Source organism: Varanus komodoensis, unplaced genomic scaffold, assembly GCF_004798865.1.
Source record: "Varanus komodoensis strain SLA01 unplaced genomic scaffold, ASM479886v1 scaffold48, whole genome shotgun sequence".
Classification (NCBI taxonomy): Eukaryota; Metazoa; Chordata; class Lepidosauria; order Squamata; family Varanidae; genus Varanus; species Varanus komodoensis.
The window spans coordinates 1,735,610-1,762,450 of NW_025336059.1; the positions used below are offsets into that span (position 1 = coordinate 1,735,610).

The window sequence follows — 26,841 nt, forward strand, 5'->3', positions numbered from 1 at the left end:
GAGAGAGAGAGAGAGAGAGAGAGAGAGAGAGAGAGAGAGAGAGATGCACTGCATTCTCTCCTTTGTGTTGCGGCTCTCAGAGGGCCGGCTTGGTGCTGGACCCAGATGGGGCCTCTCAACCGCTCGCCCCACAGGCAGCCCCGCTCATGGTGGCAGGCGATGCCCACCCCCGTTAACTGCTGAATGCAGTCGCATTCTCAGGAAGGGGCTCGCCACTTACCTGTTCGGCTGCTCGAAGACAGAGCCAGCCAGCGCCTCTCTTTGTGGGAGCTGCCAAACACGCCAGGAGCCACAGCTTCCTGCCACGTGGGGACCTGGTCTGGTGGCCACAGGCTTCCAGGCCAGCCGGGCTTTGGAGCACAAGTCCAAGGAGCGCCTTCGGCCACGGGCTGCTCTAGAAGCAGGTAGCCACATCTGCCCAGTCGCCTGTGACAGAAAACCAATGGGGGGGGGGGCAGAAGGAGACAACCGTGGGCTGCGTCCACTTACAAAGGGGCTCGTGCGAGTTTGGTTTCCTGGTATGTAGGAATGGCTCCCGTCAGAGGGAGCTGAACACCCACCTTGGCCCATTCAGAAAGCTACCCGGCATCATGCCTGCACAGCCTTTTTCTTACCGTACCAGACTTGGCTTCAGGGGAAAGAGGTAACTCTTTTAAAGTACACAGTTGGCCTGAAGAGCAAACATTTTATAAATTAAGTGATTTGTTTTTTATTATTATTATTATTATTTTAAATTGATTTGCTGGAAAGCATTGGCCTCGAGGTGATGGCTAATGACCATTTACAATATATAGTAAAGGAGCTAAGGTACCGCCAAGCTATCATCATTTGTTTTTTTTTTCTTTTTGAAAATGCAAATGAAAAACGAAAAGTAGAACGTGCAAGTGTTTTAAACAGAAAGAGCAAACAGAGGACGGACGGACGGACGGACAAGCATCACTTACGCGATTGTTTTCCACCACTGTACAAAGCGCAAGGCGGGGGCAGCAGCTGGCGGGGGGCTCCCGGCCCTGGCGGGCTTTGCTCAGGTACCTCCTCCCTGGTCATGGGAGCCAAGTAAAATGTGCAACTCCAGATCCTCTGCAACAAAGCTCCCCCCCAACCCCCCCATATCCACACACACTCCACACACACCACAAAATAAAAACGGAGCCCGCATCATCTGTACACGCAGTTCAAGCGGGGGGGAGCCGCAGCCCCTCCCTCCTCTCCTGCTCTACGCTCCTTTCCTCCTCCCTCTTCTTCCCCAGTACTATATTATTATTATTATTATTATTATAATTATTATTATTTTCTTCCACAAAACAAGTCTGTCCAGGGCCTGGCCAGGAGGGAATCTCTCAGTCCACCTGCAATGTTTAAGCAGCAAACCCCTGAAAATTCAGTTTAAAACAAAGGAAAGCACAAAAACTTGTACCCCACAGAACTAGCTGTGCCGTACCATCCGAACGGAAGTAAACATGGACCGGAACATGGGCGTTTGGGGCAGTTTGTCTGTCTTTGGTATTGTTTCAAAAGTTGTTAACGCTGCATAGTCACCCTGAAAGAGAAACTGTGTATAGGTTCCAGCAAGGGACACATCTCAAAAAAAGGGGGTGGGGGAGAAGAGTTTCCTCCCAGGTTAGGGGGAGGTGCCATTGGGTCTGAAGGGGCCCTTCTCAGGTATCTCCAGGGTTGCATTTCCATAAAGGCAAAGAGGGAAAGTCAAGTTCCTTTTCTCCAAGAATCACATGTCTCCTTTGAATTGCTTCCAAGAATCTTTGGATTGCTTCCTGCCCCCCACCCTTCTCCCGCCATCATGAGCATCGCTGCGAAATCCGGAAATGGGCCGTCGTCTTCAGCTTGCCACTGGGGTCGTGCGGAGGGCCCCAGTCCCTCAGTGGCGAGGTTCCCGTTCGGACCCCGCGACCCGAGGCGGGGCGCGCGTTAAGACGGAGGCTTGGCAGCTTCGCTGAGACCGGCCAGCAAGGGGTTTCCGTTCTCCTGCTTTGGCGAGATGCGGCTGGTGGGGACGAGGGTGCTGCTGTAGGGGGACGAGGCCACGCTTCCCGTGGACGATGGGCGGAGCTCGACTGGAGGCAGGTCTCGATCCGTGGGCCGCAGGCCCGGGGGCTGCAGGGGGAAGGCCATGGGGAAGCTGGCCATGTACAGGACACGGCCGACCCGCCTGGCCACCTGTGGACACAAAGAGCCGGGAGGACAGTGAATGGGGCGGCAGCGGAAATGCCCGGGCGAGGCAGGCGGTGCCCCACTCCACGGGGGCGGCCGCCTCTCCGCATCTTCTCCCCCGAACCTGCACGGAGGTTCGCCCTGGGGAAGGGGGGGGGGAAGTAACACGCTCTTGGCCAGGCCGTGGCGCCAGCGAAAGAGCCGGGCTTGGGGCACTTGGCAGGGCTGTGCTACGTTCCAGACCCTGTGCAGAAACCATGCAAATCAGAAGACCTCAACCTGCAGTGGTGGCCAATGAAGCTGATGAGGTGTCAGGTTTCTGGTAAAGCTGCTGTTTTTGAGAACTGCCCTACCTCACAACCATTTCCCCATCCTTGAGGGCTAGAAGCTTGATTAAAACAAAGAGCTCAAGTGGCTAAATTGTGCCTCTCCCAAGGTACGTATGTATACAGAAGTGCCGACTACCCTTTGCACCACAACTTTCCCCACGTTTGCTGGGCCTCCCACCTCTGTGGCGCATTTCCAGGGGGCTGGAGGGGACATCCCTGCCCCAAATACAAGTGACCTGCTAAAACCGAGACGCACCGTGGGGCAGCTGAGCATGGCCGTGCTTGGAGTCCTCCTCGGTGCGTGAGCAGCTGCCCATCATTCCTGGGGGCTTTTCAGCCACCACTCACTTTGGGGGGGGGGGGCATCGGACATGTTACGTGTGAATGTGACAGTGGGGGAACACCTGGGCCTGCGGTTCTGCACTCGCGCGTCAGCAACATGCCTGCCAGCAGTCGCCTCGGATCCCGCGTACGCGGTGCTGGTCCCGGGTGGGAAGAGCCCACGGCGCGAAGAATGCGCTCCGGCAAGGCATGCGCCGGCTGCCTCCACCTCACAGCTCCCTCGCGCACCAGCCACATACATTTCTTATGTTAAAACAATAAGGGCAACTTTATTACTTTTCCTGCAGCCCTTACTGTTTATGAGGGGGCTAATAAAAAGGTTCTCTGGGCAATTGTTCCCTGTGGATCAATTCTGCAGGAAATAAAACTGATTCAAGGAAAAAGGGTGGGGCTTGGGTACGGAGCGAGGAATCCGGGAGCACCAGCTCAGCACTGATGCTGGGGGGGGGGGGGGGGGGGGGAGATGACTTTGTTTGTTCCCCGGCTCAGGCAGACCGTTGCACGCAGGCTGCCTGGTGGAAGAGAGCAGGGGCATCGAGGACGACGCACGGCGAAAAACCACCACCTGCTTCCCAAGTTTTGCTAGCTGAATAATACCCTGGTTGTTTGGGGTTAAACATGAGCCTGTTTTTATAGAAGCCTTAACAGAAAGCAGCTGCGGAGGAGCAAGAGCAGCCCACATCCCCAAAGTCCTTGGGGCCTGTGGAGAAGGGGGGCAGGATGAGAGGCAGCGGCTGGGGGGGCGCCGGGGGCTGCCGCTGAGGGCAGAAATGAAGCGTGTTAGGAAAAACAAGGCTTGCGCTCTGGCCGAGGTGGGGAGGGCAGGCGGGAGACCCAAGGCCAGCAACTTTGGGTTGGCAGAGCTGGAAAGGAGAGGGGCCCCACCGAAAAGCTCTGAACGTCCGTGGCAGGATACACGAAGGGGCCCTGCTTCTCCCTTTCCTGAGGCTTTGAGTTCTGAAGCGGGATTCTGGCCGGGACCGGCTTCCTCGACCTTGTTTTGGTGGCCACCCCTGGAATAGTGAGATCATGCTGGGGTGCTTGCGCCCGCAAAAGCTAGCATGGCCAGTGAGAAAATACGCTTTCCACCAAAAGAAGAGCAAAGGTCTTTTCTCCGGGAAGCTAAATCCAAGGCAGAGGTGGAGCCCTTGCTTCAAAACACCCTTTGCAACCCCAAAAGGTTGGTGCTCGGAGGCAGGCCTTCCATATGCCCGGCACCTGCCACCTCCCTCGCTCAAGATAAAGATGAAAAAGAACCGGAAATAATTTTTAAAAAATCAGGAGGCAGGCAACCTGGTAGGCACCAGCAAAAGATGTCTACAGGTACTAGGCCAAACACCCGGGCAGCAACTGGGTAAGAGATCTGCGTGGGACTTCTGCCTCCATGGCACCCATGTTTGCAAATCCAGAATAAATCGATCCCACCGCCTTAGCAGGATGGAGCCTCTGCCGAATCTTTCCCAAGATGACCACCTGCAGGCAGCCTTGGTGTTTGGGAATGCGAGTTGGTCTGCGTCTAACACGCCCATACCTGCGACCGGATCTTCAGCGCTGGACCCAGTTTCAGCCCCATGTTATTCAGTAAGTGCTCCTCTGTCAACAGTGGCAGCGTCTCGCCATCGATGGCCTGTTCCCGGAAGACCTGAAGAAGGGGAAGCAAAGACGGCGTGTGAAGCGGTGGCCCAGCATCCTCCTGGAAGTGTATTTTTCACACTGGAAGCTGCTGTTGTGCTTTGCCGAAGTGTGGAAAGGGCTGTCTGCACAGAGAGTCTGTTAACAGGCGGGACTGAGGGGTGGGGGAAAGGCAGTCTTTGGAGTGCCTCTTAGGCAGGGCTGCAGCGGGACCAGAGCTGCAAGGGATGCAGGGATGCAGCGGCCACCCGTCCCTGCAGAATTTCCTGCTCCTCTGAGCTCGGCTGCAATGGGGGGGGGGGGGTCCTTTCACAGGGACTTCAGCCTGAAGGGGCACTCAAGGCCCATCCACTCTACAGAAGACTTGCTCCTGGCAGCCGGACCCTGTGGACCCTCCTTGGGGGTCTGGGGCTGTGAAGACATCCTGAAGGCCTATGCTGTCCCCTCCCAGCTTAGAAGCCTTGTGCCCCCTTCCACAGGCGGGTGTTTTGGGATTCTGAACATGCATCAGCTGCCCTGGACAGCCGTGAAGTGCGCATCGGCACCAATGGTAAATCAGATGCTTGTGGGTTGGAACAAGAATGAACGTCCATAGAAAAAAGAACTTTTCGGGTTGGATCCAGGATCTGCCTGCCACGGGAGGAAAGGCTCTGCTCACAGAATCCCACCACCACCAGTAACGCCACTTAGAAACGCGCATGGAATCTCTCAGTAGCGGGCGGGAGGCAAAGCTGCAGACAGAGCACAACTCTGTTTCGGACCCCGTGCTTGACTGCACAGAACCACAACTCGGAGGATATGGCCATCTGTACTTCCGAACCCTGTGCTGTGGCTTAACTGCAGCTTAACTGCAAACAACCCGGAGTTCACAGCCCCACAAGAAATGCTGGGGAAAGCGTGTGGCTAACAGTGTAGGGACCGCACAGAACCACCACCGTTAACTCGGGGTCGCCACTACATGTGCACAAATACACGAACAAGCACCAACACTGCTGTTTGCAAAACGATCACACCTTGGTCTAACAGAAGCCACGGGCAGGGGTGGCTGACTCCGCAGCAGCTGCGGGAGGCGCCACTTCCAAATCCTCCCCATGTTAAAAAAAGCATGCGGAGCTAAGAAAGAAAACCAGCAGACTGCAGCGATGGGAGCGGGCCCCTCCTCAGGCGCTCGTTCCTGGGATGCCCCCCCCCCCACTTCTGCCCCTTCCTGCCGCCAGGCCAGCCTCCTGCGCCCGCTCTGCTCCAGGCCTCGCGGGCGCTGTGCGACGCGGCAGATCACGGAGACGCAGGGCGATGGGCCCGGCGCTCGGGGTGCCGAGGGGGCACGGTCTGACTTGAGCGCAGCGCGGGGCAGGGCGTGCGCTGCGACAAGCTTCGCCGCTGGCCCGGGTCCGAATTCAAAAGCTCTGGGCAGGGTTGCACGTTCTTTGTTTGGTTTGGGTTTTTGCTGGCAGGAGCGGGGGTCAGCTCTCTGCCAGACCTCCCCGGCAGCTGCGGTTTTTGGAGGACAGAAAGCAGGCAGACAGCTCTGCCGTGCCGGGTCTCCCCAGTGGCCTGGCTTTCTCACACAGTGAAAACCTGTTAAATGCAGAGCCCGCTGTGGACGAAAAAAGCTGCTTCTTTTTAACTCATTCTCTGCTGGCTCGCCTGCTCTCATCGCCTTTTGCTGGCACAATCGAAGGTGTTGACAAGGCCTTGTTTACGGGGGGGGGGGGTCTTGTTCTGCACCGGCCTCCTGAGGGGCCTCTCTTTCTGCTCCCTTTGGCACGGAGTGAGACCGTGGGCAGCGAGCAAGGGCGCGTCCACAGCCCTTGCGCGGCTTGGCTAGTGCCCGGCCTGGCCTGGCCGAAGGAGCAGCCTCAGGTGCTGGGTCTAAGGGGGCGCCTGCCCCATCCGTCAGTCCGCCTCAGCTCTCCTCTGCTCGGTGCCTTCTAAACGCGTTGGACTACAACTCCCGCAAACCACAGCCCGTCTGCAGGAGACCCTGAGGGGAGGCTGGTACCCAACCCTAGCCCCAGAGAAAGTGGGGGCCTGGGATGGGGAGGTGTGGCTTTCCCAATCGAATGGGAAAGGGGGGGCCTACCTTTGAGGCCGGGACGGAAGGGAAGGCGGTGGGGAACGATCCCAAGGGCTTCTAGTGAGCGCTTTGGATTGGAAAGCGGTTTTGCAGAGCTGAAGCCTCCCCACACGCCACCCCCGCCTCCCACAGGCTCAGGTTCTTGCCGCTTGTGTGTGTCTCCAGGAAAGCCTGTGGCCGAGCCACTCAATTCGCCATCAAACCAAGGCCACGTGCACAGAAGCGCACTGGCCTCGATGCCTCTGGCATGACCCTTCCCTTCCCCTTCCCCTTCCCCTCTGCGGCACTTGCAGTCCCCATCCAGCTCGGCTTGCTGGGGAGCACATGGCGTGTAGGCATTTTTTTCTATCGAAACCTGCATGGGATTTTGCCCTCGGTTAAGCACCAAACATGCTGACAGTGGTGTAATAGATGGAAGTGCTGAAAGGTAACAGCTGCCAATATTTCAACCCGAAACTCCTTCCCGGTCAGGAATAATCCCTTAAAAACAACGGGAAGACCTGAGCCGCACAGCTCGCTGCGGCTCTGGCGTGCTCGGTCTCTCCCCTTCCCACCCATTTCTCCTCCGCATCTCCCTGCCCAGGCCTCGTGGCCACCTTCTCTTCACGCCGGCCCCAGACAGCTCCGGAATCCGTTCTCCCTGCACTGGTGCACGTGCTCGCTCTCAATGGGGCGTTTATGAGAGCCCGAGGAACAGATGGGGGTTTTGTGTCCCGGCTGGCGGCCTCACACCGCGCCATTTCGGGGGGCCCCCGGCTGGCAGCGACGGATGCGGCGCGCTTGCTCGGCAGGGACTTCCCAGCTCACAAGGCTTTCTCCCTTCGCCCCCGCCCACTCCAAATGGCAGGGAGCAAATCTACTTTGAAGGCTCAGACTCTGAACGGCTCCCCACCAATACTGGACAAACGTGACCAACCCAAGAACCACTGAAGAGATGGGCAAGCAATGTGCGAAGGAGCCGGGGCGGGGGGGGGGGATGGGGGGGACCCTCCATGGGCCAAGCATATGCCTGGATTTGTCTCATTTAAAAAATACAGCAGTGTCTTGACTGGAAATGATCCCACTTACCCAAGTCATACTGGACTCTCCCCCTCTGAGTAGATGTGCACAGGCTTACTGAGTAAACGCATTTTGTAAAAGAGCAAATTCAACAGAGCATCATCCCCCTCCATTCCTGTCCAAGCTCCGTACAGTTTGCCTTGAGCATTGTTAACAGAGAGAGGTCTTAAATCAGGAAAAACAAAGGAAAATTCATAGAATGCTGAAAGCAACCTGCATCCATGTTTGGAGAGAAACAAGGTCCTACAACTCCCAGCATGCACCCAAGAGAAAACGTGAGGGAAGGCAAGACCTGGAACACCCTCAAAAGCCACAAGGTTTGATAAACAAATTCCCAGTGACTGTGTAACTTCTACTGTGTAACCCATTGTGTGTAACTTGTACACTGCAAAATTCAGTTTGCCTGGATGGAGAAACAACAGCTTGGGAGATGCCAGCAGCTCTCTAGACACAGAGCAAACCCCCTGGCATTTCAGGATTTCTGCGTCCAAAGTGGTGGGAAGCAGAGTTGTGGGTTTTGCCCTTCCCCTCCACTTCAACGCAGCCCAGGACTCACCTGAGTGTACTCGCCGCAGCCTGCCAAGCCGCCCACGAAGCTGCAGACGTCCTCCACCGTCCACTTGCTGACGTCCTCCAGCGCGGGGCTCTCTTCACCGTCCAGAAAAAGACCTCCCATCGTGCCTGGATTGGGTTTAGGGAAGGAGAGAGAGAGAAAAAAAAGGGGTAGGAGAAGGTTTTAGAGCTGGGAAATTCAGGGTGGGAGAGGAAACATAAATCAAGGAACTTCCGCACGGACAAACACTGCCGGCGCAAGGCTTTCCTCCAGCCACACATCCATCTTTAATGAACTGTCAATTAAAACACCAGGCAGGGTCAATTTGCAGGCCGCAGCCTCCCAGAGGCTCCTCGCCTGGGCCGGGCGAAGGACAGTCGGTGGGAGGCGGAGGGGGAAGGGCGGGGGGACGGTCCCCCCCGGCACCTTCAGCAGATCGGATGCTTTTCAGCTGCTGTGGAGGGCAGGAGCCCCGCAGGGTCTGCAAAACCCGAGAGCAACCAGGAGGCGCTACGTTTTGTCCGGGAGGGTCTGTTCACACTTCCGGCAACGTGCTCAGAATAGCAATGGCGCTCCGGCAAGCAGCAGCGCCGTCTTTCCCTCCTGGGTTTTCTGACTGCTCTGCTCCTTGAGAGAGAAGCGAGCATTTTCAGCTTAGAAGCGCTCGGCTGATCCGGCCCTCACCAAACGGGTCTGCGCGAGCGGGTCCAGACCTGGGACCTGCAAGAGCCTCTCTTGGCCATGGAGCCCACTGGGTGACTTCAGGGCGGTCACTAGCTGCCAGCCTAACCTACCTCACAGGGCTGTTGTGAGGATAACAGAGAAGAGAGCGAGGTCGGTTGTTCTGCCTGCTTTGCAGGAGGGAGGAAAGAAATAGGCGATTTAAACATGGTGAACACTAGTGTTGCCCTTCATTCTCCCCTCACAGAGATGTTCTCTTAGCAACTCCAGCCATGCTCAGAGGGCTGCAGGGGACTGGGCACGGGGCCTGGGGACCTCTTCCACTCTGCAGCCTTCTTCCATGAACTTCGACAGCCACCTTCCCCAACTTTGGACAGGCAAAGTGCATAGACAACTTCTCCCCCGAGTACCCCCAGGGCAGCTCCCCCTTTTTGTACTCCAGATCCTTCCCTTACAGAGCAGCCTCCCCCAACTGGGTGTCCCTCCCAGCAGGGGTCCGTGGGAGTTTAGGCCCAAGCTCCTAGGTGGGGCTGGTTTAGGGAAAAGCTTTGCCATGGGACGCACGACTGAAGAACCGTTCGCCTGTGGAGGAGCCTGCCCCTTTCTCCAGAAGTCCACCTTTTCTTGGGCTTGCTTCCCAGCTGGAAAGAGGCCAGTCCCTGAGCAGTGACTCATGCAGAGATGCCTCATGCATCCTCCTCTGCAGCCGGCCGGTAATTCTGCTACCTCTTGGAGGAAACGGACTCAGCCACACTGCCCCCTGCCGTCCACTGGAAGCTTCAGGAGCTCCGACGCAGGTGGAGGCACAGGGGACCTGGCACGCCCGGGTCAGGCCACAGCACCGCCAGGAAGGGCTGCAGGACAGTCTGGATCCTCGGAGAGGCGCTGCCAGGCAGCCAAGTCAGGTGGGCACCCGGTGGCTCTGGAGGGGCTTTGTCTTAGCCAACGTCCCTCTGCAAGGGCCACAAGCTGCCCATCCTGGCTGTGGATAACGCCTCTCTAGATGGATCGAGGGCCCAACTCCCCCTCCCATTTTATTTATTCTGATTTTTATTGTATTTATTATTGCCAATTCTTCCTCTTAATCATCATCATCATGGTGTTATGAAATGTTTTATTACTGTTGTTGGATTTTATGCCCATAAGCTGTCCTGAGACACTCCTGTAAAGGATGGGTTAGAAATGTTTTAATAAATTATTTAAAAAAATAGACTTGGTCAGGGCCGGGACTTGCAGGCTCTCTGACATGAGGCCCTTCCTTGCTCGTGCGCGGTAAGCAGGCCACCCTCTGGCAGCACGTGGCCTGGGAACTACCAGCCCACAGTCTCAGACAGTTACCCGCTTTCTACTTCTCCGAAGATGCCCCACATACCATGGCCGTCCCAGTGGCTACTGCAGAGGAGGGGGGTGCTTCTGAGGACTCCCCCCAAAGGCTTGTTTCTCAGAGGCTAGCCAGGCAAAGGCTGCGGACATTGACACTTGAGACGAGAGGGAGGCCTGCTTCGTGGTCTCTGCCTCGACAGAGGCCGCAAATATTTACTGGGAACCTTCTGCCAACCTCCCGCAGGCCTCCCTTCTCACCACCCCACTTTTAGAGGAAAAAAATGGGGAGCAGTCTTAGATTGCTGCAAATCGGGGCAGAAAGAGGCGGGGGGGGTTAGGGGTAACAAGATGGGAGAGCTGCTATGGCCAGAGGCTGGTATGGGGAGGGCAACACGGGGGCTTGCGGGGAGCAGAAGAGCCTGTGCAGGGCGAAGGCAGAGGGGCTGACGGCGCTGCAGCCCAGGGCGAGAGAGGCAGCCTGAACAGAACGGCTGCATCCAACTGACCCCAAGGACCCGCCGTGGGAAGGAGCAGATCAGCCGCTACCGGACCAGCCAAGCATGCAAGCGGCTGCCTTGCGGAGTTTGTCGGCAAACGGACAGCATGTGCGAACTGAGAAATCCGGCCTGACCCCTAGCCCTAATCGCGGAGACGGGAGGACTGTCACCTCCGTCGAATCGCATCGCGCTGATCCGAGGGACCGGCCTTGGGCTGCGCTGCTTCGGCAGCCGGGCCCCGGAACGGTTTCTGCCAGCGGCGGCGGGGGGGGGGGGGGGGGTTCTCCGCCACCAGCCCGGCTGGATGAACGACTGCGACTGGATAAATAAGAGGAAGTGGGACTGAACTCAAGTATTCCGGGCACAGCCGAGGCTCCGGCGAGACGCCTCCATCTGCAGCCGGCGCGAACATCTCCTCCGAGGGGGTCTGGCAGTAACAGACAACTGATCTCAAATTATGCACTTCCTCCTCCTTCCCGAGGCGGGCCAAGGATAGCAGCTCGGCAGAGCTGCCGGGAACGGAGCCCCCGCCACTCGGCTGGCCAACCCGAGCCTCGGGTATTTGGCCCAAGACCAGCATAACAGCTCTCCAGATCTGCAGAGCGGGACGGCGTTCTAATCCCGCGGTTCTGTGGGGCCAGGCAAAGGCCGGGGGCCTCCCGGCCTCGAAAGACGCTCTGCGCTGGGCTTCTCTACCGACGCTCCAGGCGATCTGTTCAGCCTGGGCCTTGCACACGAGCACATCGCTCCTGGCTTGCTCACGCCACAGAAGCGCAGTGCACCTTCCCACGGCTGAGCCAGGGCCACTGCCCTCAGTTCGACCCACCAGGAAAGCACTCTACCCCTGGGCGGGGCATGCTCCCCATCTCCCACCACAGGCCCTCTCCGATCATGCCCACATGATCTGGCGCTTCCCAACTTCGTGCTCTCCAGTTGTTTCAGACTACAACTCCCAGAAAACCTGGCCATTGGTCAGGCTCTCCCGGCTGATGGGAGTTACAGCTGAGAAACGGCAGTCCGGTGATGTCGCCCACCTGACCTGGCAGTCTCTCTGTCCCCTAGTCAGCTGAGCATCACCGAGTGTCCTTCCTCCGCCTTCCTGCCCTCCTGGAAAAGGGCCACTGCCTGCCTGCAAAGCTGGAACGGAGATGCCAAAGGCACCCTGGCTGCCGGCGTTCCCCGCCTGGATACCACCCGCTGAGCTGCGGCTTGGGCCTCGCGGGAGGCTCACGCCCCGCAGAGGAACTGGTCTGCAACGTTTGGAGCAGACCTTCCACGGCAAGAACAAAACGCAAGAGCCCACGCCCAGGGACAGATTCCGGTGAGCGCTGCCCATCCACTAGCCTGGCCAAGTCGATGGACCCTCAAATCCAGGAACCGGGGGGGGGGGGGCGGGACGATGGCCCCAGCAAAAGGCAACGAGGCAAGCCCAGCGTGGGAAGCAGGGAAGGGTGGTGGGTGCTGCCCAAGCAAGGTGGGCCGTGCAGAGGTGCCTCTGGCTGAGGCTCCGGGGCAGCAGGAGGCTGAATTCTGCGGATGTTCCTCCACTCCAGAACGCTGGCGCTCAGTCAGTCACTGCGGTCCTCCTCCCCACCGCGAGGTGGTGAAAACAGCGCTGGCCTCGTCTCCCGAGAGCTCAGGCTGGCACCTGGGGAGCGGTCTGTGTCTCCATGGCGGAAAGCCCTGCTCTGTGGGCCCAGGGCCCCCAGTTCAGTCTCCAGTTAGGCACTGGTGGGGGGCGATCCAGGCTTTGCTGCCCGAAACCCTGGCTACATCCTGCCAGTCGGAGCAACTCCTGATACAGACAGACAGAACCTGAAATGGAGCAAAACTACTTCCTTGCTTTCTCAGCGGAGCCGACTGGCAAGGAAGCCCTGTCCGCCTTGGATGATGGAGGAAGCCATCCAAATGCTCTCCCACTCAGTTACCACGAAGAAAAGGGTTTTTTTAAAAATACACCCAATGTGCCCCCCCCGCCCCTTTTTGGAATGCACGATCTGAGCTGGCCTGTAAGAACCCGCAAGTATTTTCCACACGGCCACACAAATACAGCCCCTGCCAAAATATTTATCTTCAGAAAGTGCCTCCTCCCTTCCTTTCTCCATCACCAGGAAAACAAACATACATGGGTGCGCACACACACACACACATGCATGCACAAACACACTCCGAGGCTGAACACGTTTCTGGGCTGAAGTGGGAAATTCACTGGCAAATCCCGGCAGGGGAAGGAGATGCACCGGGCTCGAGTTTTGCCAAAGCGAACTGTGACAGCTGAAGCCGTCAAGGGCCCCAGGCGCTGCCGCCGGGCTCAGCAGGCAGGCCCCTTCCCGGGGGGGGGGGGGGGGCTGCAGGGCCAGCCTCCCCTCTTCCTGCGCTCCTGCCAGGGCAGGCAGGTTGCTGCCCTGAAGGCCCAGGAACAAGCGGCTCAGTCTTAGCGAGCCGGCATCCCAACCCACGCAGAGCTGGCTCCTGGCTTCTGTGTGCGTGTGGGGGGGGGAGCGTGGGCCCCTCCTTGCTACCATCCCTGCTGGCTGTGGGCTTGGCTCCCGCTTTGGGCGAGACGTGCAGGGGCCTCAGTCTAATTTGGGCTGGGGGCGGTGCTTGAAGCCTCTCGCCCGCCCGCCCGAGGGTGGGATTCAGTTTCAGAGAAGCACGGGGGGGGGGCAGCATTCCAGTGCTGGGTGCAGCCGCTGGCAAAAGAGGGAGGGCAGAAATGCCACGGCGTGCCAGCGCATGTCAGCGTCAAGCACTTGCTGGAAGAAAGGGGGTCCTGGGGAACACTCTCCTCCTCCTACGCATGGGAAAACGGCAGCACACAGGCCCAGACACACCACCGGGGCTGGGGCCGGGGGGGAGGAGGGCATGGTGTGCAGGGGGGGCGTGCAGCCCCAGCTCGTTCAGCCAGGCCCTACAATGTGCTGACATAGGTCACCCCACCCATACGCAAAGGGCACTGGTGCTTCTCTGGCATCCGGAGCTTCCGGGAGGCATCTTGCAATGGGGGGGGGGGGGGGGGGTTGATGGCCTGCATGAACTGCCTGCTGCCAGGTGAGCCTGGAGCGACAAGCGGCTGCCTCACATGGCCACCTGGGGTTGGATCCAGATTCATGCGGGACGGACTGTGCTGGTGGAAAGAGACTTCCTTGCCTCCTCCGCCCCACAGCGGCCCCTCCAGCCCCCGAAAAGGCTTCTGACAGATGGATCAGAGACACTGCTGCATAGACCACGCTGTGACACGGACGGATTCCCCCACTCCCCCAATCGGCAGAGGGACTTCCTGAGAATCGGGCCCTTAGTCTCCCGGAAGGCCTCTCCTTGTGCACAAGGCAGCTCCTGGCGGTGTGGCCTGGCTGCCGGGACAGGAAGGCAACCTCAGGAGGTAGCCATGGACCGCTAGCCAGGAGAAGATGGCAACATGAGAGAGAGGAGGAGAGGGAGAGCGCGGAGACCGCACGAGGCAGCACGGACGCCAGGGCATCTCTGCACCGTGAACAGGTAGACGAGCCGCTCTCGGCCCCACGGTCTGCAAAGTGTTCCGTGAAGAGGGCAATGGGTGTTCAGGCAGGGAGGTCTCCAGCAGACGGAGCCCCACCGCTGGCAGCAACAGCACCACTGGACTCTGGCTTTTGGAGACGCTTGCACTGCGGTGCCTCCCTCCCTCAGGGACCACCATCTTGGCCTCGTTGCCAGCGGCTGCCCGTCTCTCGCCCGCCTTCCCAGCACTGCTATCGCTGGCTCGCTTGATGAGCGGGGAGAGTCAGCGACACGTCCACCATGGGGCCTCCCCTGCTCCCCCGTCGTGCCCACGCCACTGCTGCCTAGGCCACAGCGAGACTGGGGCAAACGCGCCACTTGCAATGGGGAGGGGGGGCTCCTAGGCCGGGGGGCTTGCCAGGGGGCTCCTCCTGAGATGCAGACTCTTAGCAGGGGCCCAAACATGCTGGCCAAGGGAGCCAGCCTGGCATTCGCCTCGCACCCCCATGCCCCTGGTGGAGGGAGCCCAACGATGGTTTCTCGCCTGGGGCCATCCTCAAATCCTACTGAAATCCTGGCACCTGTCCTCTTAAACTACAATTGCCAGGATTCTTTTGGGGAGGGGAAAACTATGCCTGATATAAAACTCTTCTGCTCGAGCTGGGGCTGTGTGTGGAAAAGCATCACGCGTTGCGTTAAGCTGCCGACGAGGTCCAACCCCCCCCCCCCCCCCCCGCCCCTTTCTTCTTGCTCCAGCCATCTTGGGTCAAGAGGCAAAAGGGAGGGCAGAGAGAGTGGCTTGCTCCTGTGTGTGGGCCTTGCTGCAGCCCCACAGAGAGGAGGTGATGGGGTGTTAATCCATCTGGCTATTTCTCGCTCCTCCTCCTCCTCCGCCCTGCTGAGGGCTGGGGGTCATGCAGGGGCCCTGGGAGGCTGCGCTTAATTGCTCTCCAGACTGCAGGATCAATATGGAGATTTCAGCCTCTCACTGGCTCCATCCTTCACCTTTTCCGGAGAATGCCGCCAAGGGGGGAGGAGGCCGCAGTCAAAACCCCGACGAGACGAGGTCAGGTGGCAGCGCCCGGGTTTTCCTAAAGCGTCGTGGGGGACTGACCCAGCAACAGGCTGCAGTGCCGGTCATTTTCTGCCACTGGGGAGAGAGAACGGCCCTCTGCCTCCCAGGGGCCAATAGCGCCTGCCTTCCTCCCCGCAGCGGTTTCCTCCTTGGAAAGGGAAGTGGCCGGCCTTTTCCTGGGTCTCCTGGATCAGCTGCAGGTGTCGCACCTCCCCTTTCGCCTTGCCATCCTCCATCCTCCATCCGCCCTCTCAGCCTTCCGGCCCTGCTCAGGCGTGTCCCGTCCAGGGCCCTGGGAAGCTCAGAGACACGCACTGGTAGCAACATCATGGGACGCCCCTCACGGGTGAACAAGCCGCTGTCTGGGGCACCCTCAGACCATTTCGTCTCCTCAAGAGTCACCCTCTTCTAATTAGACCCGGTCCACATGTTCTGCAACTGGCATGAAGAACCCCCAAGCGTGTGAACAAGCTGAAAAGGGCATCCCACTAAAGACAATCTTGTTGCTTGAAAAGGAAAAGGGAAGGACAGTGGGGAGGGGCGGCTGCAGGCTCTGCGGCTTTTCACAGCCACGTCCTTCTCTGCCCGAGGGCCAGGACCTCGGCACGTGCCCGAGACGAGCGACACGGGCCCAAAACGTAAATCGCACCTTCGGGAAAAGGCCTCTTGCCTCGCAGCCGGAGTGGCATTCGCAAGGCTCCGTCTGGACTGCTGCTCCCCAGACAAGCCCCCCCCGCACGCAGCCGGGGGCTGGGGCACGCGGGCCATGCCCACCTGGGTGCCAAGCCCGCCCACGCGCTTCTGAAGCCCGGCGTTTCCCTTTTAAACCGGCGTGGCTCCAGCCGAGCAGCCTCATCTGCCGAGGGGGGAGGACATCCATCACGCCCGACCATCTGTCTGTCAGAGAGAAATTGCTCCTTTCCTTCACGCTGAGTGGCAGGCCCAGGCGGCGAGCGGCGCCAGCGGGTGCCTTGACCCGACCCGCTCCCTTCCGAAGGCAGGGCCTGCCCTCCGTCTCCGCTCCCCCACAAAGGAGGCCCACGGGCGCTGGCCCTGTCAGGCGAGCCATGCATCTGTGCCGAGCATTTTCTGGGGGGGGGGGGGAGTCAAAACATCCCCCTCCCCACACAGTCTGAAATGCCACGCAGCAACCCGACCTTGCACGAGGCTGCTGCCCAAAGCGCTCTAGGTGGCTCCCGGCCAGGAAACCCTAAAATATAACATTGGGCAGGGTGTAGATGCTTGTGAGCTTCCACGGTGCGGTGGCTCTCCTGCCGCTTTCAGGGGGTCTGAGCCACGGCAGGGTCCTCTCCAGCGTCCCCCGCCAAGGGGACTCAAAGCAGCGCACGGATTATCACTGTGACAGACAGGAGGGGCACGGGTGCAAGCACGAGGGTGCCCTCCCAGCACTCATATTAAGGGCAACTCCCTGATCTCTTCCCTTACACGGGCCCGGAAAAGAGTTCCAAGCCCCGTGGCCTTTCCCTGCGCCAGAGGAGTTAATCCAGATTCTCAGGCACGTGGGGATGCTTTCCCTTGCCTGCGACACCTGTGCAGGTATTTCTCCACATGGCTCTCACTCCCCCTGGTCCCCCTTCCTTCCTCCCCTGCCCACCCAGTCCTCCGCCCCCATTCATCTCTTACTCTTGAACTAAGAGCATTTTGAGGGCTACTGCTCCACATTAGACCCAAGTGCTGCTATCCAACCCCTCTGATCGGGGAGGGACATCTTTGGACGGACCAAATGAGTAAAGAGGTGGGCAACCTCCCAACAATTAAGAACCGCTTCATGAACAACCGCGGAAGCACGGCAGCTGCCTGCCCCGCTCCTTCCCGCACGAGCATGTTCTCTCACGGAAACCAGAACCACGCGGGCACCAGCGGAAATTGGAGCTGAAGCATCCTACTGGATTGTCGGCCGGCCAAGAGAGAACGTGACGGCAGGCTGAGAGGCACCTGTGTGACTGGCCCCGTGGCACGGCTCCAGACACCCGAAGGGCTGCCAGGCAGCACACGGAGACCACCGCTCGGTGGCATGGGGAAGGGCTCAGGTGCCATCCCTGGCACCTCCCGGCTGTTCTGGGAAAAGATCTGTCTGGAGGCCCTGGGCCCCTCAGCTGCCAACCAGGGCCGACAGTACTGAGCTGGATGGACCGAAGGGCTGATTCTGCATGAGGCGTTGCTCACGCCTCAGCAAGGAGGCCTGGGACAACCTTCTGGGGGATGCTCTGAACAAAAGAAGGCGGGAGATGCTACCCGGCCACAAGGAGGAAGGAAGCAGAAGGGAAGCTCTGTGGGACACCCCTGAGACTGTCTGGAATGCAGAACACGCACTCAGAGCGGCGAGCCACCTGCTTCGGGGAGCCCTCCTTCTGCAGAGCTCTTCTCCAAAGCAGCTGAAAAGGAGGCCCATCCCCAGCGAGCAGGGGGCCTTACAGACGTGGTGGGACTCCAACTCCCACCATCCCTCACCTTTGACTAAGCTGTCCAGGAGGGTCAAACATGGCTCATTTTAGGTTCTGAAATATAACTGAAGAAAGAGCTGGCATCCAAAAGGAGACCTGGGAGATTGGGGAACCTGAGGCGGAAGATCGCCTCCCCACTTCACCCAGGTAAAAACCGCATCAATACATTAAATGAATTAGAAAATCAGGCACCATTCCATGATGCTTGGAATATGCACCCTGAGGTGGTCACCTCAGCACTCTGCCTCAAGGTAGGGCTGAAATCGGCCTCTTGAGAGGGTCTGGAGACGTTCTGATGAACAGAGCCCAAGACTCCAGGAGTTCAGAGAGACCCTTTCCTCTTCGGACCTTCTACAACTACAAGCACCTTTCCAACACAGCCCCAGAGCTGGTATTTATCACGAGGTTCTTGCACTTAAGAAAGTGCAGCTCTCCTTCCCCATCCCAAATCCAAACTCAGCACATGTAAGGGCACATCCCTTATTCATCTTTTCGCCACGCAGGGGCGGCTGGGATCCTCGGGCAAGAAGAATACAGGAGACAGGGCACCCACCTGCGTGGAAGTAGGGGCTCATGGTGTACGGGAACCCAAACGGCAGCGGCTGAGGCGGCGGCAGGGAGGCGGGAGGGAGGTATTTGGCCTCGGGCTTGCTGATGGCGGGGCCGAGGAGGTGGCTGGGGGACTCGGCGCTGGTGGAGCTACAGGGGGCATTCTGGCCGGCGGGCAGCTCGCCCAGCTCTTTGGCACCATCGCAGGCTTTTGCGGTCTCCTTGCCCTCCTTCGGCTCAGTGGCCGCTCCGCCACTCTCGGCCTTCAGGTTGTCCAGCTTCTCGTCGCTCACGTCGGCGTCGCTCTCCGAGTCCTTCATCTCCTCGTCGTTGCCGTCAGGAGGACGACTTTCGGAGAGCTCTTTGGATTCGCTCTGGCCCGGGGCCTCGGCCCGGTGGTGTGCCGACTTCCGGCTGCCCCGTCGACTCCCCTGCTCCTTGGGTGGGGTGGTGGAGGCACTGGGGGCCCCGTGGTGGTTGAGTGACAACAGAGGGGTGTTGTTGTGACGCAACACCAACATGGCGTTCCGCCGTGAGAGCTCGTCCCGCAGAGGGTGTCCCTCGGGGATGTCATGGACGCTGCGCAGGGCCGGGTGGTCCGGCGGCAGTCCCGGGTGCAAGTTGATTGGGTCGCCAGCCAGCAGCCTTTGCCGATGGAGGTTCTCCATTTCCTTCTGGCGGATGATCTCGGCTGACATCTCGAGCCTAAACAGAGGAAGGGCGCGATGGTGGGTCTGGGAGGAACGGAGGGAGAACCTGCCGCAGACGGGCCACATTCTTTCCTGGATTTCGTGGCCCATCTGTACAATGGGATGCCGAGTCTGCCTCATGGGGGAGACACCACTCACAGCACCCCTGCCTCCGACTCATGCTCAAGTGGCCGGAAGAGCATTCCTGCCTCGCAGGAGGAAAAGCCTGACGACTTGGGGAGGGGTGTGGAATGAGGATACAGACTCAAAATGCAACATGAAAGGAGCAGCTGAAGCATGGCAGAGTCCTGATTTTTTTTTTTTTTTACGATGCTGCTGCTGCTGCTGACCCCTGGGCCTTCCCCACAACCTCTTCCCTTCCCCTTCACTCCACAGGAACCCCCCAAATGTCCTTCCTCCCCACTCCTCCTCCATCGCCTGCCTCCTCCCCTCCTCAGTTCCAGTGCAGGAAGGAGGGCAGGCCGGGCCAAGCACATCGCAATGACTTTCAAATGCCCACCTCCCAGGCAGGGTTCCCACTCTCCCGTCTCGTCTCCCCTTCAGGGAGAAAAGCTGTCCGGGAGATAATAATGGTTCTGGCATGGCCTTCCTCACTCTGACTCAGTGAAGCATACCAGCTAATCTCTCCTCCTCAACGGATAGGCAGGGAAGATGGCAGGGCCGAGCCCCCGGCAATTCTAGCTAGAGGCCCTGTTAGGAGAGGGAGAAGACCCCCGCTCTCGCAGCAATCAACTGCTTCTCACCTGGCGAGGTTCTGTTTTCTCAGCATCTCCTGCTGCCGTGCAAATATCTCTGCCTGGGCCGGCTGCAGGAACCCGTATCCTGCGAAGGAAGGAAAACGGCTGGAGGTTAACAGAAGCGAGGCTACTCGGAAGAGAAAGTCAGTCCTGCAGCCCAGCCAGAGCCTATGCCCGGCTCTTCGGCCAAGTCTGTTCACAGTGAAGGTGGCGAGAGGCCGGCATGCGGAACCTTTTCTGTTTGAAGCAGGGGAGGGGAACCCGCAGTCACTGCCTGAGACGCAGCCCGCGGCGCCTCCCCACCTGGCACGCTGGCACCTGGACAGCCCCCTTTCCTCACGGTTTTACCAGTGATCAGCGGGGGGGGGGGAATCTAAACCTCACCTCCCTGTCCTCTCTTTCCCCCACCCTGTCTTTGTGCTGCTCACTTGGCTAGCATCAAGGGACGCCTCCAAGCAGTGGGGAACAGGCAGCGCTAGTGATTTAAGCCTCCCAGCCACATCAGCTGCCATGCGGCCCAGGCGGTTGCGCAAACACCTAAGCAAGGCAGAGAAGGGAGGCGTGCATGCACCGATGAATGGGGTGACCACAGATGGGTAAGTGTGCATGAGGGAGGGAGGGAGGGAGAGGCGTGCAAGTGTGAAGCAGGGAAGAGAGGTGTGGGTCAGAGAGCGGGAAGGGCTCCAGCCTCGCCATGGCCCATATTCTGCTCCCCACCACTTTCCCTGGAGGGAATCTAGCCTGGGGGGGGGGGCAGCGTGAGGCATGTGCTGCATGCCCTGCCATGACTTTGGGTGTGAAATTGGAATGGTGGCACAAGTAGGGCAGGACTCTGCAGCAGGATCCCACCCCCAGGAGGGAGCGGGAGGGTCCCCCACAAACCCAGCAGGGAGGCCTCCCACACCCGGAAGCCAGGGAAGGGATGCACGCCAGCCACCCACCCACCCCTACCCGAGGAAATGGCTCAGTCGAAAGCCCTGCCGAGGAGGGTTCCCCCGCGGCAGCTGCCCCTGTGCAGCCCTATGGGATCGCCTTCCACTTACCTGGAGTCTGGCACAGCGCCGAAGGCACCCCCAAAAACGGGGGCCTCAAATGCGGGCCTAATGCAATGTGAGGAGCATTCTGGGGCGACAGCAGAGGGGGTGGGTGGGTCATCTCCCTGAAGAGAGAGAGAGAGAGACGGTTAAACACACTACTAAGGGATGTGGAGAAGAACGGCTGGTCAGAGAAGCTACCCAAGGGCGGAAAGGCAAGAAGGAAGCCCTGTTCCTCGCTCGACGGTGTGCCGCTCGAGGTTTTCCCGGCCCTGCCAGCCCGTGCAACACGGTTCGCTACGAAGGCATGAAACTCGGAGACTTGAGCAAGGAGAACTGTTCCATAAAAGGGGGATGGGGACAAGCTTGCCTGCGGGGGATCGAAGTGCAGTTCAGTTCATTTCAATTACCCTCTGGGTAAAACGCCTGCCAGGCGAAGCATGCTGCCTCAGTTTCCACTGAGTCAGTTTGGATTTGGAAGCGGCCCTTTCTTAGGCTAGCCAGCGAGGGAAGACGGACGCACCTCTGCACCGCTCCTGGCCGTGGTGTCAAGACAAGAGCCACCCCCTCCATCACCATGTCTGGATGCCATTTATCCATCATCTGCCTTGTGCAAGAGCTCAAGGCAGCTTTGTGTGGGGCTTGCAGGGGGTCTCGCGCCCAGGCAGTTTCCCCTATCAGCTCCACTGCTGGCCTTTGGCACACCCTGGAGAGCCAGCTGGGTAACGACTCGAGGACGTTGGGTGGCGAGGGCCACCAGCCGGTCGGCTTCAAAAGGGGACTCAACAGACTCCCAGAGAAGGCTATCGGTGGCTGGCTGTTGGTTTGACGGTTAAAGGCCACCTGCCATACTGGTGGGCACGATGCCCACGTAGACCTGCTAGTGAAGAACAGGGGTGAGAAGGGACTGTTGCCCTCCTGTCCTGCGCGTGGGCTTCCCCTGGCCACTGGGTGGCGGAAGGCCAGTCGAGATGGACCTTTGGTCCGATGCTGCACAGCTCAAGGCCACCCTGACCCAGTCTGTGCCGACATACTGAGAGAAGATGTGGCGCTTGCGGATTTCCTAAGAGGCGCAGACGCCACCCCTGTAGCCGGGAATACGACCCCCCCCTCCCCACACTGCTCAAATGGCGACTTCCTGGGAACACAGGATGGACAGAAATTTCCATCTCACAAGGCCATTAAAATCTCTCTCTCTCTCTCTCCAGCCAACATACACACAGAAATGGGAGCAAAATAAAAAGCAAAGGCGCAGAATTGTCTTTCTAATGAGGCCCTGCAAACGCGCCATGTGTGTGGACAGAGGAAAAAATAATTGAGTGGATTAAAATTCCCCCCTCAGAAGGCCCAGTTCCCCAGGCCCCTCGTTCTCTTCCCATCTGTCCTTCGCCCCAACTTGCCGTCTGTCTTTCCCCGCCTGCCTCCCCTGCCCCCACAATCACCCAGCTCCCAGCTTTTCTCCCCCACCCTCCCAAGCTCTCCTCTAAACTAATTGCGCAGCTCCCGGTGTCTGGAGGAGAGCCACGGATCGATCCGTCGCTGTTGAAATGTTAATGCTAATCGTATAACCGCTCCGCCAGCGCCTTTCACTTCAGTGGCAGCGCCAATTAATCTCAGGTAACGCAGCGCCATGACCTTCGGGGCCCGGTGCCGGGGCAGCAGCCAAGCGATGCTTATGTAATTACACCGTGAAGTGTGTAATCACCTGCCCTAATCCCCGAGGCCTCACAATTAGCCGAGGCCTCGGTCGCCGGGCTGCCAAGTGCGCTGCCGACTCCGGACAGCCGAGCGGATGAATAACGGACAATTAAAGCGGCATGACGGGGGCCGGGAGGTGTCCGCTCGATCGTAATTAGCTGTAATCATGGGGAGACGAGCCTGGCAGACGTGCCACTCATTTTATAAGAAGCAATTTAGGAAAATCAAGTGGCGTTTAACTGTTTTGTGGCCAAGCGGGCATGGTGCCCCCTTGCTGACCTCTCATAAACGTGGAGGGGGGTCAAGGGGAGTGGGAAATGCCAGTTCGCAGCAATAAGGCTATCTAGAGTCATCTGCCCAGTGGCAGCTCTGGGTCTGGAGGGCTTCGGGGGAGGCATCCTCCCCTCTTGCTAGGACCCCACCTCAGGTCGCCACTGTCTCCTGCTCCTCACCCCCTGCCCCGAATTTCTCCCGTCTGCTTGGCAGGCAGAGAGGCAGGGCAAGCTAGCCGGGCATCTCCTGCTCGTCACCACAGTTCTCGGGACCAGAGGGAGGGGCAGGTGAAGAAGCAGGTTGCCCTGGGGAAGAAGAGAGGCAACTCCAAGGGGCTTTTGTCAGCAGGCCCCTGCCAGATGTGCCTGACCACCCCTACTCCTGGCATCGGCCTTCTGCTCACTCCGGCTCCGCCTGATCCCAACTTTCTCCGTTCTTCCTGGCCTAGGGGGCCTTCTGCCCAGAACTATCTTTCCCTCTCATTCAGCCCATCTCCTTTGAGATTCCAGTACCCTAACCCTAACCCTGCCCCCCTTTTTTGAGAGGGTCTTTTCAAAATGGTCTTTTCAAAAATAGCATTTCGGAAGAATTAAAAAGAACATAAACTTGTTGCGGGGCAAGACTGAAGTCGGTTCGGCAAGGCATGGAAGCCGGATCAAGGGACACGGAAGAAGCTGCAGCATACGTCAAGAGCTGCGTGGATGCCTTGAGAGCAGGGGGGAAGCAGCTTGCACAGGTTTCAGCTTCCAGGGAGCAGCAGCGTTCGTTAAAAGGATTAAAAAAAATGAACACATTTCTAGCTCTTGGGCTGGAGAAGCCAGAAGACAGTACGGGGCAACTCCCTGCTGAAATCGCTGGTCAAATAGGGTTTCCAGCCGCTGGAGGTAAGGCACCAGTGCCTTGCCTGGCTTCTCAACCCTGTTAATTGCCAAAGCCAGTATAAATTATGCAAAGCAGCAAGCACTGCAGAATAAATCATGCAAAGGAAGAGCAATTATGCAAATCTGCACCATTTGCATAATTTATGCAGGGATGCAGAACACAGCCTTTTCTAGGTGCAGAATTTAAATATTTGCTCCCCTCCCCTCCCCTCCCCTCGTCCAAGGCTTTGGCCGCTCTGCTCTGAACGTGGAGCCCTGGAGAGCGTCTCATCCACGCCCGAAGCTGTGCTTGGCACAGGGTGCAGCAACTCGGCCGCCGTCCACTTAACTCCACCACCTCCACTGCCGGAGAGCGATCCCGGCTTGGCCGCTTCCTCCCGTTGGGGGCTGGCTGGCTGGCTGGGAAGCGGGTGGGAAGGAATTCCTTCCGCCTGCTCTGAATTCCATTCCAGAGAAGCTCTCGGAGCATGTGCTGGTGGTGGGCGGAGCTGAGGGGAAAGGGGGCGGGGCCAGAAATGCCAGCACCTAACCTGAAGGGGGGCATTTCAACTTCTTAGAATGGGCATGGGGCATGGGCAAAAGCCAGGGCACTGCTAATTAGGGGGTGGAGCCGGGAGCGGGAGGCACGGCCTGGGAAAAGCCTGGCGGGCCAGACTTGGAGCCCAGCAGACCTGGATTCAGCCTCCTGTTTTCCATCCCTGCCCTGATGCTTAGTTAAAACCGCCTTCCTTGTCATTCCCATGGACTGCCTGTAGTCCTGTTCTCTGGGGCAAGAGAGAACAACTCCTGCTCTACCTGTATGAATTAATTAATTCAGAGCAAACAGGGAGGCTTGTGTGTGCGCACATCCAAGGACAATTAACAGATTAACATCCCAGAAAAGAAATCTGTGTGTGGAAGAAGTGCTTGGGTGTATTTGTGTATACATATGGATGTGGTGTGGCTTGCACAGACACGCACGAACACACAAATACCGCCCCCCCCCACATACCCAGGGGTTTGCGTGCAAGGATATTAGGGGATTTTAACTGCATGTTGCTAAATTTGATATGTCCTTTAAGAGGAGACAAATGGTTCACAAGGCTTTAAAAGTATCGACTTTTCTTTAACAATAAGCGCTAATGGCCTTCAAATAATCAATACTTTAAGTCATTATGGGGTTACACATTACATTGTTAAAACCGTGCATTGCATTTTTAACCCCATCTCCAGTCGCAAACATCCAGGAGACTTCCGAGGTGCAAGGTGGGATGGGGGAGGAAGGCTGGACACCCGGGGCGGAGGGGGAGTTGAATCCAAGGGGGTGCTGACACCACAGACCCCAACACAATCCCAAAGGTCTACAATATATTCTACAACAGGGGCACTGAACCTCACCTCCGTGGGCCGACAACATCCTTCCCCTGGCCCACCCTCATTTCTCAAACCGGCCATGAGAATGTCAAGGTATTTCACGAGGTATTTTCGGCATTCTGGCCCTTCCTCCTCTTGCTTCCACTGCTGGAATGAAGCCCCTGAGTACTTGCTTAGCTGGAATTAAACTCAGCCCTCTAATCGAAAGAGGGGCTATTTTCCTCTCCCCACCCCACCACCCCTCTGCAAGAATGAGTTTGGGAAATAAAAAGACAAAAGGCTTCCAATCTGGCTGGTCAAAGGGAGAGGTGCTTTGTAAGGGCCAAACTTCTCAGACAACCCAAAGCTCTGATAAATATGCAAAACAGGGGTGGATAAAAGGGTGTGATTTGGAGGGCTGGAGCAACTGGGGGGGGGGGGAGGTGGCACACTCTCCTTGCCCCCTCCCATGTCATCCCCTCACACAGGTCCACCGCTGGGACTGGCCCAATGGCGACTGTGCTTGCCACAGTGGGAAGAAAAGGGGTGGGTAAGTAAACAGAAGGGAGAGAAAGCTTAGGTTCCCAGAGAGAGTGGTGTGGAGGAAGATGGTGAGACCTACAGACAGAAGCCCTGCTGGTGGGGGACGCTCTACCCCCAGAGGGAGGCATATGCCACACTTACAGGATTCCACGGGGGCACCATGGAAAGGAGGACAACTAAAATGAGTCTTGGGTTAATCCAAAAGGGCCCTACTCTGCAGCATGGAAATGGGTGGTGCAGCAAAGGTCATCTAGCCCACCCCACTGCCAATGCAGTGAAATGGCCCCCGCGGGCTGTGCCAGCATGCCTGCACAGTGGCCAACTAGTCTCTGCTTGAAAACCTTGGTGAAAGAAGACTCCACTGGCATTTGAGGCAGTCTGCTCCTCGAGTGAACAGCCTGTGATGTGAAGAGGTCCTCTGCAAACATATCTCGTATGCATGAGGACTAGAAGCTTACTTCTTCCAAATTAAAAGGAGGCAACTAAACTGTATAGCCTGAAATCACAAGCACATTTCCGAGGGCCGTACTGACCATGAGTTGGGTTGCTAACCCCATATCCCGCCCACCACCTGCCTGCTCTTCCCCTCGGGGTCTCAGGCAAGGAGAGGCTGTTGGTAGGGCTGCCACCCAAGACCCGTTCGAGTGAATGAATGCAGCAAGAGGGGCTGCTCTCCTCCTCCGCTGCCACCCAACCCTGTCTCTCTCCCTCCGTGGCGCCTCAGCCAGGGATCCACCCCACCCCACCGTGGTCTTCACTGCTGTGCTTGACTGCCTTCACCCCACGGAAGATGGAAAAGGTCTCCGTCACTCCTCCTCCCCACAGTGCCACCTTCGCAAACAAGGCCGAGTTGCCGGCGGGCCTCTCCTCCCTTCCCTTCCCTTCCCTGCCTGCCTGCCTGCCTCCCCCTCCTCTCTGCCTCCAGCTAATGGCTGAATTCTTCAGTGGCTAATTATTCTTGCTGCTGCATCCGTGAACTGACCTAATCCCCGTGGAGCTCCCGACAGGAAGCTGAAATGGAATTTTAGCACCATGCCAAGCCGCTTCCATTCCCCTCAACCCCCACGACATGCATTATTGCCTGACTCCCGGGAAAGGCAGACACCATAAATCTACCTGCAGTTTGTTCTGCTCAAGCTAGAATCCTGGCCCCACGCCTTCCTTGCCTTGCTCCCCCACGCTCCCCCCCTCCACGCCCTGGCCGTTCACTGCCTACCTGCTGCTTCAAAGCTCCACGCCCTTCAGAGCATCGCTCTGATTGCCCTTGTTAAGCAAAAAATCGAAAAATAAAAAAGCAAGAAAAAGACTGCCACAGCCAGATACAAGAGCGCCGGGCCAGGGCAAAGGAAAGGTGAACCTGAGAGCACTGAAATCCAGCAGCTGCCCAAGGTGCCTTTTGCCTTGG

General features: G+C 58.3%; 2 protein-coding genes across 7 annotated transcripts in view; one reads left to right on the plus strand and one right to left on the minus strand.

The window, feature by feature from the left end:
• Positions 1-1,151, plus strand: part of NOC2L (NOC2 like nucleolar associated transcriptional repressor) — a 57,852-nt gene extending 56,701 nt beyond the window's left edge. Inside the window, exon 20 of one of the 3 annotated variants that reach the window (XM_044445291.1) lies at positions 873-1,151. The gene's annotated coding sequence lies outside the window, so the exon portion shown is untranslated. Of the gene's footprint in view, positions 1-526; positions 818-872 lie in introns of those variants that run through there. The other 2 variants (XM_044445289.1, XM_044445290.1) reach the window with 2 other exon arrangements.
• An 89-nt stretch (positions 1,152-1,240) lies between these two features.
• SAMD11 (sterile alpha motif domain containing 11) overlaps positions 1,241-26,841 on the minus strand; it is a 205,223-nt gene continuing 179,622 nt past the window's right edge. For all 4 annotated transcript variants that reach the window (XM_044445287.1, XM_044445286.1, XM_044445285.1 and 1 more), the window contains 6 exons: positions 20,719-20,834; positions 19,682-19,760; positions 18,233-18,933; positions 8,165-8,289; positions 4,372-4,482; positions 1,241-2,175 (listed from right to left, as the gene is read on the minus strand). In XM_044445287.1, coding sequence (XP_044301222.1) covers positions 1,927-2,175; positions 4,372-4,482; positions 8,165-8,289; positions 18,233-18,933; positions 19,682-19,760; positions 20,719-20,834 — 1,381 coding nt within the window. In that variant the 3' untranslated portion in view covers positions 1,241-1,926. The remainder of the gene's footprint in view (positions 2,176-4,371; positions 4,483-8,164; positions 8,290-18,232; positions 18,934-19,681; positions 19,761-20,718; positions 20,835-26,841) is intronic.